The sequence below is a fragment of the Lissotriton helveticus genome, chromosome 11, assembly GCF_964261635.1.
Source record: "Lissotriton helveticus chromosome 11, aLisHel1.1, whole genome shotgun sequence".
Lineage (NCBI taxonomy): Eukaryota > Metazoa > Chordata > Amphibia > Caudata > Salamandridae > Lissotriton > Lissotriton helveticus.
In genome coordinates, this window is record NC_136072.1 from 1,060,490,065 (window position 1) to 1,060,502,770 (window position 12,706).

A 12,706-nucleotide genomic window follows, 5' to 3' on the forward strand; every position below is an offset into this window, starting at 1 on the left:
ACCAATAAGCAATAATGCATAAAAATGCGTGTTTACTTTTGCATTTAATTCATAGCTTAAGTGCATACAATATATATGACTGCAATTTTCCAGTATATTTGAAAATTTCAAAATGCATTTATGTATTTTGGGGTGGTAAGGTATACACTATACTCTATAGTATGTTGTACTATGTTATACTATGCATAGATTAGTAGATATGACCATAGTTAGCGTGGAGTGGGTGTCGTGTATTTCTATAGGTTCTGAATCGATCCCCCTATTCCTGACCCTATTCTGGTTAAACTAACTAGCTAGTTAACTAACAGTCAGCCCATGAGGCAAGAACAGCCCCCATGATGCAGATACCGTTATCTGACGCAGTCACACTACGGCACAGGAACGTGTTATCTGATTAGGTCATAACGCTTGAGATCTAATTAGACAAGCGACATTCCTCCAGCCCCTGATAAGGCATACGACGTTCTCATAACAAATCAAACCTATGACAACCTGGATAATCCGTGCGGCCATTGTTTTGATTTCACAGAGAACTTTAGTAAAGAATGTGCTAACGAGCAAGTCGTATGACATCTTTATTGACGTACCTATGTCCATCCTTACGTCAATCCCGGCACCTTTAAGGTATAAATATTGCCGACCTTGCCCTATGCAAACACACGCGTGGTGACAAGACGGAGCAGCCATACTTGCCGAAGCCGAGAGCAGAAGCAGACCCCGCTGGCAGCAGCCCCGCCTTCCTGACGCGCTGAGAGACGCGCTGCTATCTCAAGCCGAGAGACCCAGCACCGGCGCTTCCGGGTAGCCCTCGCAGGCAGCCTGGAATATCGAGAGCAGAGAAAGAGATACCATTCCTCATTCATCCTAAATTCCAGGTACAGAACTGAATAACCCCTCACAGAGAATTCTTTAGTTATTCACTTGGCAAAAACAAACTTAACTTAAACTGTAACTTTCTATTCCCGCCCACGCATTAGACTTAGGTCAGGTACACGGGGTAGGCGTATTTAGAAACACCAGTTGAGTACGTTTAGTCAAATTTATATGTGTATGTAAATATATTTTAATCATTTAAAACATCATATGGCTCAGAAACCATATCAATGTTTTTACAGTATTATTTTATACTATTGCTTTCAATGTATGCACTTTACTTAACTATAAGTATTGCAATAATATCGATCCATTTCTCATGTATGAGAAAAGAGACTGATCAATAAATAACACCTTTTTATTGAACACGCCCGTCTCTTCCTTTTCTCTACATTCTGATGAGACTAAGAATGCACGTACTGACTGAGTAAAATAATTGCCTTGTGCTCACACGACTCTTGAGATTGACTCTTGATTAGGGGAGAGCAAAGTTGTCATGTTCTATGGTTGTCAGAAACTAAATCCCTTCTTGTCTAATCAGGGGAGTTAATTCCTTCCTTGAACATTCGAGAAAGTTTCTAGCGAACTCTGAGCTTAGCTGGCAAACCCAAAAATTAAGTCTAGTATCGACAGTAGTAGACCTAGTTAACGTCTGGTCTAGGCCTTTACTATTGTAGGTACTATTCCAATGCGCAGAGCCTATTGGGAAAATAGGAGCTACACTACAGGCTCCCCGCCAGGCCCCTGTATGCTGTTCAAAGAGAGGTGAGACAGGTAAGCCAGGTGGACCCGCGTCCACCCCGTCACAGCTTCTTTGCCCTAAGATCCCAGGAGGCCTGCCAGAGGCGTTCCTGTCTCCTGACTCCCTGCCTAAGAAGCCTTAGCGACTCAGAAAACCAGGGGGCCGACGGCCTCTTCCTAGCGCAATACCGCAGAGAGGCCGGGGCCAGCTCATCCATTGCTATTTTGACGGCGGTTTCTAGTTGATGTACCGCCAAGCCTACATCTTCCTCCCGGACAATAGCCTCACTAGGGATCCTCGGGGCGAGTGACTCATTTGAGACATTCTGAAAATGTCTCCGAGATTCCATCTTACTCCCATCTTTTATTTTACTGTTCGAGGGGGTAAAGGTCAGTTCTATCGGGACAGCAAAGTGATCGGACCAGGAGATAGGAAGGGGATCTTTGACATTCAGCCTCCCGTCATTCGAAAAAATCCCATCAAGCGTATGACCCGCCTGGTGGGTGGCCCCCTTTACTCGCTGATGTAACCCACAAGCAGTTAAAGTATCCAGGAGGGAGAGGGTTTCCGTGGACTCCAGGTCCTCCAAATGGTAGTTCCAATCCCCCAGAATCGTTAGGTGCTCGCACCCAAAATAGGGTTCTAAAATGCCGAGCAGATTTTTTTCAAAATCTTTTCTAGACCCCGGAGGTTTATAGAGAAGGATACCCGTAAATGGGATCACGTAAGGACCATTTAAGGAGAAATGAAGGGCCTGAAAGGTTTCCTGAGTATCAGTTAAGGTGGTGGTGTGACATACCAGACCCTCCTCAAACAGAATACCTAGCCCTCCCCCTATCCGTCCGACCCTATCCTGCCTGACCAGTGTATAACCTTCGGGAACAGGTTCCACCAGGTCAGGGCCCGAGGACTCTTTAGCCCACGTTTCGGTAACAAAAACCCAAGCGGGTTTTCTGTCTAGGGCAAAATTCTTAAAAACAACATTGTGTTTTATAATTGATCACGCATTTAAAAGGAAGCCATGTTCCCTCAAGGCACAGCTGCTCGTAGTGTCACCTTTCGCGCCCGTAATTGGGCCCAGAAGAGAAACAGACCCAGCAAAACTTGTCTGCAAACAGACGCACGAGGGTGAATTAAGAAAGTCCTTAGGCCTAAATTTATGGTGGCAGGAAGTCCTAGTCGGACGATAGGTCTGAAAATCCTGCCAAGAGTACCTGATAGGAGGGAACTCCCCTGCAGCCACCCCGGTCGTCTGCCCTACCAGCCCGTCCTCAGCGCGGACGGGCGCAGACGGGCTGGACTCTGGCGTGACTCCGGCGATGCTTCGGCGCACACGCAGCGCGCACACGCTGCGCGTCACCATCTCGGAGTTTTATAGGGCTCTAGCTAGTCAGCCTGACTGCTAGAACGCTCGTCCCCAGTCTAAAGCGTCCCCTCACAACTCCCAAGATGGCGCTCCAAAACGCGATAGCCAGCCCGCTGAAGCCGCGGTGGAGGGCACGATTATGGTGCAAGCAATGCGGTAGGTTAGATTAAGAGCAATGCAAAGTGCTAAATTATATTTTAAATAAAAGACAAAACGGGAGATTTTAAAAATAAAGCGGCGCCTGATTTACAAAGCGCAGCGCGCAGTGATGTATTCCTTAGCAGGCAGACCCACCTTTGTTGGCTACCTAAATAGTCCCCACCTGATTGCCTCTAGCCAGTCAGCCTGACCGCTAGAACGCTCGTCCCCAGTCTAAAGCGTCCCCTCACAACTCCCAAGATGGCGCTCCAAAACGCGATAGCCAGCCCGCTGAAGCCGCGGTGGAGGGCACGATTATGGTGCAAGCAATGCGGTAGGTTAGATTAAGAGCAAGGCAAAGTGCTAAATTATATTTTAAATAAAAGACAAAACGGGAGATTTTAAAAATAAAGCGGCGCCTGATTTACAAAGCGCAGCGCGCAGTGATGTATTCCTTAGCAGAAAGGTACGTACCCTGTTGCCTCCCCGGATGACGGCTACTTAATTCCAGTGACTCTGTCCATCCCAGGGACCTGACGTGGTGGTAGGAGGGGATGACCTCTCGATAGCTGTAGATCTGAATCCCAGTAGCCTTTAGCTAGCTGGCATGAAAAGATGAGGGTGATATCAAGTACCTACAATGCACAGGTTTTCTTAGGTTCTTTGGAGGCAGCCAGGTACTACAGCTAGTAAGAAGTCATTACCTTCTTCAGCAACCTCCTGACAAGCGAAGCTGTAGTCATTAGGAGAGACAGCTGAGATGTCAGAATATACATTATCCCTCATGACTTATGAGGTGGCTCACTGCCTGGGCATCCCGGAACAAAGTGATGAGTCCATCATATTGCACCTGAGGGAGCAATAGTAGGGTGTTCGTATTGGATGGAATGTCAATGTGTATGCCTAGAGCGCTACTGTGTGCATTGGAAGGGTCCCGATAATGATCAAGAGCAAAGGCGGGCTCCTGCTGTTTGAGGAATTGCTGGTTTCCTAGTCTCCAGCAGACGTCAGTAGCCCCTTCTGGGGTAATTCAGTCCCACTCTGCTGTGAGGCTGAGAAAATGGCAGAAAGCAGAACAGCTTGGTCTGCCAAGACAGAGGCTGTCTTCAAAGGTTGCCCTAGCTGCCCAACACTCAAGGTGTAAATTAGAACAATTCCCAACAGGTATCAATTGAAAGACAGTTTAGATGGTGTATGCAATATGCATTACAAAAACGAACAGAAAAGGAGTCTCTATAGTTTTTTGAAAAAGGGTATTATTCACCACTTTAGAAGCAAGGCAGGTCTATAGCATGGTATACAGTTAAACAGCACTGTACAGATCAAAACGTGTGACAACCCGGTAGCACTTGGTGAAAAGTGATATATACACAGATATATACAGTGGGTGATAGTGATAGTGCAAGTGCTTGGGTGAAACAGCGTGGTCGGCGCGTAGTGACGATTAGTGAAATTTGTAAAGTAGTGGCTCCAAGGATCAAGTAGTAATCACTTAAAACAAGAATAGGTAAATTTTCCAGGAGTACAAAACATGATGGGCGCCATAAAATTTAAGCTGTGTGGTCGACGGCGTTTCGATCCCCGTCAGTCGGGATCGTCATCAGGACTGGGTTGTCGATGGAGCAGTGATGATCACCCAGGGCAGAGTCGTACGGGTGATGAAACGGGTGTTTCGTAGCAAGTCCACGGCTGTACGGCAATTCGGATGGCTTAGTTCAGCGGGAACAGTAGGCGTCTGGATGAATCTAGACGAGGCGGCGATGAAAACTATCGCGGCGAGCTGGCAATGAATGCAGGAACTAATTGTCACTACGCGCCGACCACGCTGTTTCACCCAAGCACTTGCACTATCACTATCACCCACTGTATATATCTGTGTATATATCACTTTTCACCAAGTGCTACCGGATTGTCACACGATTTGATCTGTACAGTGCTGTTTAACTGTATACCATGCTATAGACCTGCCTTGCTTCTAAAGTGGTGAATAATACCCTTTTTCAAAAAACTATAGAGACTCCTTTTCTGTTCGTTTTTGTAATGCATATTGCATATACCATCTAAACTGTCTTTCAATTGATACCGGTTGGGAATTGTTCTAATTTACAGTATACACCCATCCCAACGTGGTATATGGGTCCCCTCCTGTTATTCTTATACAACACTCAAGGTGGTCATCCACTCTAAGCCCTTATGCGCATTACGGGGGTTCTTTCTACTACTACTGTTATTGAGAGATCTCCTGCCTCTTTTTTCAATGCCTATAGGGTTCTAAACTTCTTGAGGAGGGCTTCATGTTAGGCTCATAGATTGCTTTCTGTGAGATCAGGTGGCATCTTCTATCACTGCATTCCAAAAACCTGAGGACTTTTTCAGTAGATCGGTAGCTAAAGTCTACAACGATGTCACTGGTCACTTCTGGAGTAGTCCTCTAATGCTCCATATCTTGTAGATAGCCACATTTGTAAAGGAATCATCCTTGAATGTTTATCTACTAGGGTGAACTTCTGTTACTCTCATATCTGCACATAGGTTAGAAGACCAGTGGGATCTTGAGCATGGTTCTGTATCTACAGTTTCTTCCAAGCATTGACATGAATTAAGGTGTTGTCATTCCCTTCCTCTGCCTGGTTTCTTCAGCAGATAATAAGTAGGGCTACATTCCCTAGAATTGGGGATGGCCACACAGCTACATTTTCTGTGACACTCCATATGCCTCCTTTGTTCCTTGTCAACAGTGTAAGAATCCCCTAACTCAAACCTCTAGCAGGTGAGTGCATCTTACTATTATCAGGGCTTATGGCAAAGACAAAGCCCAAGTCACTCTTCTGACTGTGATTTAGGTTTGTACCATCAGCAGAGTGATTGCTTCTTAGACTCAATCTAGGGGAGCATCTATGGTCGATATTGACCGGGTACCTATTTGTGCTTACCTCAATGCTCTTGTCTACAACAAATTATTTCATGTGTCTCTTTCGATGTTGTATTTCTCTGTTCAGCAGTCTTGTGAGTCTTGAGTTTTGACACATGAAAGCCTCCATATGAGCAGCACTGTGTGTCTGTGTTTAATTGTCTAATTCATTTGCAGTGCATTTTAAGACTTTCTACCACAAGCATTTTGCAACATAAAGTGATTTTTAAGGGACCTGACATGCCCTAGATTATAACCCTTGGGATAATTTCCTGTTCCTCAAAATACCAATCAAACCTACGTAGACAAAATAAATGTAAATCATAAATGGCAACACCCAGCAGACCTAAAAAAAAATAACTGTTATTTTCACAATTGATATGAAAACGTATATCCATTTAAAAATAAAAAGTATGCCTCCAATAAAATGTAGCTCTAGCCCAAAGCCCAAAACAAGCAGTCAATTCAATAACATTTATATGTAAGCAGAACAAAAATAGCGCAGTTATTTTGGGATACTGTGATAACTGACCATACCACCTTGGCCTGAACTAAGATTTTGGAATCACAAATAGCATTGGTGTTTTACTAAAGAGTATGTTTCCCATAATTTGTAAAAGTAAGAACACGAGTTACTTACACTGGCAGACCATGTGAAGAAAGTTGCTGCTCTGGCTTCCTTTTTGCACAAAAGGTGCACCTGCTGCAGTTTTTCCTGGTAGAGTTTCACCTCTGTCTCCTCGTTGGCAAAGCTCCTCACTGTCTTCATTGCTGAAAGTACCTCCACTGCAATATTGTTGGCTTTTGCATGAGCGTCCTGAACGCCTTCGGCAAGTTTCTAAAATAGACGTAATAATATTGATTATAAAACTAATAATGATAATATAAAAAGAAAAATACGTTTCTATAAAGAGAATATACACTCTGCTGAGCAATGAGATGAAAGAGATGATCCTATTGGGCTTTAGGTTTCCTTTAGAGTATGACGTACAGCCTGTTTGTTGTCCGTCAGGGCGCAGAGGTACTTACCTCCATCACAATGGCTGGACTACTTCCAACCATAATAAGATATCTTCACCGGCCCTGCCAAGATCACTGTGCCTTTCGAAGAGCTGCCGCCACAGCGGCTCTCCAGAACGCACTGAAAGTTTGCCAATTGGCCTCCATGTTTCATGTGGCGGCTCAGCAAACTGTTTTGTTTTTCAAAAACAAACTACCAAAGTGGGAGTTTCTCTTCGAATAACAAACTAAGTCATGATTCTGACATCCTGGGAGAATTCTCCCAGAGAGTGGGGGTCATTTAAAAAAAAAATCTGTTTGTGAACGCCTGGGTTTCCCTTGTCGTCCCAAACTCAAAACAAGTGCGGATGGTCTGATACACCAACAACCCCAACTCCATTGGGCTGTGGGTGTAGGGTTGCCGCTGGCAGAGCTAGCAGGGACACGGATGTCGGAAACATGATGGACTGCCTGACTCCAAATAGCAGCGTTCACAGTCTGCCAAACTCTAAATCAGGCCCTTTGACTCCATTGAGCAAGTTCCTTTTGGTAGTCGTTTTACGGCACTCGGGTCAAGGGGCATGTGTGAATCTATTCCCTTTACTATAATATGAAAATATCTCCCTTGCTTCTTTTGTTGTATGTCTGATCGCTGCCTCTATATTTTAAACCTACTCTTTCTCACACCAAAATGAGCCCCCATTTTGTATTATCAGGACCAATATCTTCAGCCTCAATTCTTTAATATTGTTATTATAAATACTATTAGTAGCGTGATTGCAATTAATAACAAATATTAATATTGCGTGTATTAGTATTCTCAAACTATTATTTTGTTGTAGTTTAATAAAACATTTAAGATAGCACTGGCAATAGCAGAAATAATAATAACATGAATAAAAAGAAATACTATTACTAATAATAATGTGAATATACGGGTTAGTTCATAATTGCATTATGTAGATCTTACTCTCCCTGATGAGGGGTAATAACATTATTAAAAATGTGTTAATGTTATTATTCCTAATAATAAAGCAACACTACTCCAAATAAGTACAACAATAATAATCATAATAAAAATAAAAAATATAAAAACAACAACAACGTTACCAGGTTTATTATAAATATTAAAGGTTGTACATTCTAACAAAGATATTAATGTTCTTGAAAGTTCCTCTATCCGTAAAGACATCTGCAACCCCACTGTGGTAAAAAAAAAACGGAGGCTTGTTTGAGAGTGTAGTGTTGATGCTAAATTAAAAGGACAGTCCACTGGTGGAATTTTCTCTGTAATTCTATATCGTGAAAGTTTAAATTCTATCTCTGGATTTTCCTCTAGACTGTGCACTTCCTGCAGAAATTTACAGATCTCCATTATCACCCAACTTTTACCAGACCCTGATGTTCTCATTACAAGCGGCCTGGTTAATTGCGATATTTTCGGTAACTGCAGTTACTGCACGTATCGCAATAATGAGCTTTGTGATCAATATTGGCAGAGCAAACCTGCCAACATTTATTGGAGGAAAAATACAGGTTATTGATCAGAACATGCAGATTTTGGTGCAGTAAGCAACAAAATGTGTGTTATTCCTGCAAAACTAGTGTTTGGGTGGTATTCGATACATTTAAACTAAACAGAGTAAGGAGCGATAAATATCACATTATTTACGGGGCAGTTTGTGATGGTCGTCTTTGTCTCTTGTCCTAGTCCACTCATAACCAAGCTAACCAATGCTTCTCTCAGTAAAAAGGCATCCTTCAAAAAGCTTATGTAAGCAATATTTACTCCCATCTTGAATAAAAAGGGTGCAGATAGAATCCCTTCCCAACTATTGACAACGCGTTTACTGCCACACCGTTATGGTGCTCAAATTCCCAGTTATCAAGCAACTCTTTTCTAAGGTAGTCTTAGGTAGTGTTGTGTTATAATGTTGTATTGTGTGTATTTTTATAGCACATTATCACCTGTGAGGGTATCCTGGCGCTTTGGCAGGTGTATGTGGCTGCTGGCCTCAGGGAGCCGCACTCGAATATCCAGGTGTTCAACTTCTTGTGGAATTCAAGAATAGAGCAAGAGCCTCTAATTTGGAGTCGGAGGTTGTTCCACACTTTAGGAGTGGGGAACAAGAATGAACACTCTCCTGATCTGCTTTTATGTAAGTGTGGGATGTGTGCTAGTGAGAGTCCAACTGAGCGGAGGTACTTGGTGGGTTGGCAGAACTGCACATGGGTGTTCAGTTAGGCTGGGCCTATATTGTGTAATACCTTGTATGTGTTCGTGAGGAGCTTGAATTGTGTGCTTATGTATTGGGAGCCAGTAGAGTTCCTTCAGGTGTCATGTGACGTGAGACCAACGCGCAAGGTTGAGAACCAGTCTGGCTGCTGCTTTGGAATGGTCTGATGTCTTTTTATGAGTTGGTTGGTTATTCATGCACAAGGAGTGTTTCTTTAGGCCAGTCTACTGGTGATGAGGGCTAGGGTGGCAGTTTTCCTAGTGTTGTTGGGTCAATCAATCAATCAAACTGATTTGTAAAGCGCACTACTCACCCGCTAGGGTCTCAAGGCACTGGGAGGAGGGGGAAGCCGCTATTGCTCGAACAGCCATGTCTTGAGTTGTTTCCTAAAGGAGAGATGGTCCTGGGCCAGCCGTAGGTGGGTGGGGAGGGAGTTCCATGTCTTGGCTGCCAGGTAGGAGAAGGATCTTCCTCCGGCGGTGGCTTTGCGAACGCGTGGGACGGTGGCGAGGGCGAGGCTGGCTGAAAGGGGCTGGCGGGTGGGTGTGTAGAATGTGAGGCGACTGTTGAGGTATTTGGGGCCCATGTTGTGGAGAGCTTTGTGTGCGTGGGTGAGGAGTCTGAACGTGATCCTCTTGGTTACGGGGAGCCAGTGCAGGTCCTTCAGATGGGCGGAGATGTGGCTGTGGCGGGGGATGTCCAGGATGAGTCGTGCAGAAGCGTTCTGTATGCGCTGGAGTCTTTTCTGGAGTTTGGCTGTGGTTCCAGCGTAGAGGGTGTTCCCGTAGTCCAGTCGGCTGGTGACGAGGGCCTGGGTGACCGTCTTCCTGGTTTCGATGGGGATCCACCGGAAGATCTTTCAGAGCATGCGCAGGGTGTTGAAACAGGATGACGAGACGGCGTTGACTTGCTTGGTTATCGTGAGGGAGGAGTCCAGGATGAAGCCGAGGTTGCGTGCATGGTCCGTTGGCTTGGGGGCGGTGCCCAGGGCAGGGGGCCACCAGGAGTCGTCCCAGGCAGAGGGGGATGGTCCCAGGATGAGGACTTCTGTCTTGTATGAGTTCAGTTTCAGACGGCTGAGCTTCATCCATTCCGCGACGTCTTTCATTCCTTCCTGGAGGCTGGCTCTGGCGGTGGCGGGGTCGTTGGTGAGGGAGAGGATCAGCTGGGTGTCGTCGGCGTAGGAGATAATGTTTAGGTTGTGTTGGCATGCGATGGCTCCGAGGGGGCTCATGTAGACGTTGAAGAGGGTGGGGCTGAGCGAGGATCCTTGCGGAACGCCGCAGATGAGACTTCGGTGGCCACGGATCGGAATGAGTGGAGGCGGACTTTCTGGGGTCTTCCGGCGAGGAACGAGATGATCCATTCCAAGGTCGTTCCTTGGATTCCGGTGATGCTGAGGCGCTGTATCAGGGTGCGGTGGCATACGGTGTTGAAAGCTGCTGAGAGGTCCAGGAGGATGAGGGCAGCTGTTTCCCCGTTGTCGAGCAGGCACCCGATGTCGTTGGTGGCTGCGATGAGGGCGGTCTCGGTGCTGTGGTTTGCTCGGAAACCGGACTGCGAGGGGTCGAGTGATCCGTTTGTCTCGAGGAAGGCGGAGAGTTGTTGGTTGACGGTCTTCTCGATGACTTTGGCAGGAAAAGAGAGGAGCGAGATGGGGCGGGAGTTCTTGAGGTCGGTGGGGTCCGTGGTGGGTTTCTTCAGGAGGGCGCTGAGCTCGGCATGTTTCCAGCTCTCCGGGAAGGTGGCGGATGCGAAGGAGCTGTTAATGTACCGGAGTTGGGGTGCGATGATGGAGTCGGCTTTGTTGAAGATGTGGTGTGGACAGGGGTCGGTAGGGGAGCCGGAGTGGATGGTGTGCATCGTGCGGGTGGTGTCTTCAGTGCTGACCGGGGTCCAGGTGCAGAGGGTGGTGGTGGGGGGTGCTGGTTCGGTGGTTGGGTGCGTGGTCTGTGCGCCAAAGCTGTTGTGTATGTCGGCGATCTTGCGGTGAAAGAGTGAGTCGCAGAGGTCTAGCGAGGGTGTGATGTTGTTGTTGCAGGCGCTGGGGTTGGCGAGCTCTTTGACAATGCTGAAGAGTTCCTTGCTGTAGTGGGTGTTGTTGTCCAGTCGTTCCTTGAATGTTGTCCTTTTGGTGGTGCGGATCAGCTGGTGGTGTTTGCGGGTGGCGTTCTTGAGGGCTGTCATGTTTTCTGTTGTCTGGTCGTGGCGCCAGGCTTTCTCGAGGGAGCGGCAGGTTTTCTTGGAGCTTTTGAGGTTGTCGGTGAACCACGAGGTTTTCTTGATGCTGGGTCTGCTGGGAGGGTTCTTCAGTGGTCCGAGGTCATTGGCGCAGTTGGTGAGCCACTGTGTGAGGTTGCGGGCTGCTTAGTTGGGGTCCGTCGTGTTGGTGGGAGGGTTCTGGCTGACGGAGGTGGTTAGCTGGTCGGTGGTGATCTTTCTCCAGCATCTTCGGGGAGCTTGTTGCGGGTGGTGGTGGGTCGTGGTTTTTCTGAAGTTGAAGTGGATGCAGCTGTGATCAGTCCAGAGTAGTTTGGTGGAGTGGCTGAAGGAGATGTGGTTGCTGGAGGAGAAGACTGGGTCAAGTGTGTGGCGGCGTAGTGGGTGGGGGTGTTCACCAGTTGCTTGAGTCCGAGGTTGGTGAGGTTGTCCAGCAGGGCGGTGCTGAATTGTGTGCGTGGTCCCGGGGGTCTGTAGATGAGAGTGCCTCTGAGGGTGGTTTTGGGGTCGGTGTGTATCTGGAAGTGGAGGTGCTCGGCGGCGGTGAGGGTGTCATCGGAGTTGGTCATGATACGGATGGTGTCTCTGTGAACGATGGCGATGCCTCCTCCGGTTTGGTTGACGTGGTCCCTCAGGGTGATCTTGTAGCCATCCGGGATGGCTATGGCGATGTCGGGGGCTGAGGAGGCGTTCATCCAGGTTTCTGTGAGGAAGGCGACGTCTGATGATGTTGTGTCGAGGAGGTTCCAGAGTTCGACGGCGTGCCTGTGGACGGAGCGGGTGTTGAGCAGGATGCACTTGAGGTGATTGTTGCTGGTGTCTGGCCTGGCGGGTGCGGTGCAGGTTCGGAGGCTGGTGAATTTGCAGGCTTGGCAGGTGAAGGGTTCGGGATGGTTTGGTAGCAGGCGGGGTTCCGAACTGCATTGAGTGTGCGTGGAGGGTGGCGGCATCGTAAGTCCGTCGTGTGGGATGGCATCGTTGGGGGCCAGGGGTCCTGGCTTTCGGCACGGTCCAGGCACGGACGGGCGCAGACGGGCTTGCCTTTGGCGCGCCAGCGGCGCGGCCGCACAGCGGCCGCCATAAGAGGGGAGGAGGGGTCAGCTGGGAGGCGAGAGGGTAGGAAGCCGGTGGGTGCAGGGGGGCGGGGCCGCACAGAAGGCAGCGGCGGGAAAGACGGGGTTGAGGAGCCCAAAGAGGATCGCTGCGATCCAAGGAGATGG

General features: G+C 47.5%; 1 protein-coding gene across 2 annotated transcripts in view; it reads right to left on the minus strand.

Annotated features, from left to right (window-relative positions):
- Positions 1-12,706, minus strand: part of ABCB9 (ATP binding cassette subfamily B member 9) — a 141,922-nt gene that overhangs the window by 87,361 nt on the left and 41,855 nt on the right. For both annotated transcript variants that reach the window (XM_078667579.1, XM_078667580.1), the window contains one exon: positions 6,671-6,868. In XM_078667579.1, coding sequence (XP_078523705.1) covers positions 6,671-6,868 — 198 coding nt within the window. The remainder of the gene's footprint in view (positions 1-6,670; positions 6,869-12,706) is intronic.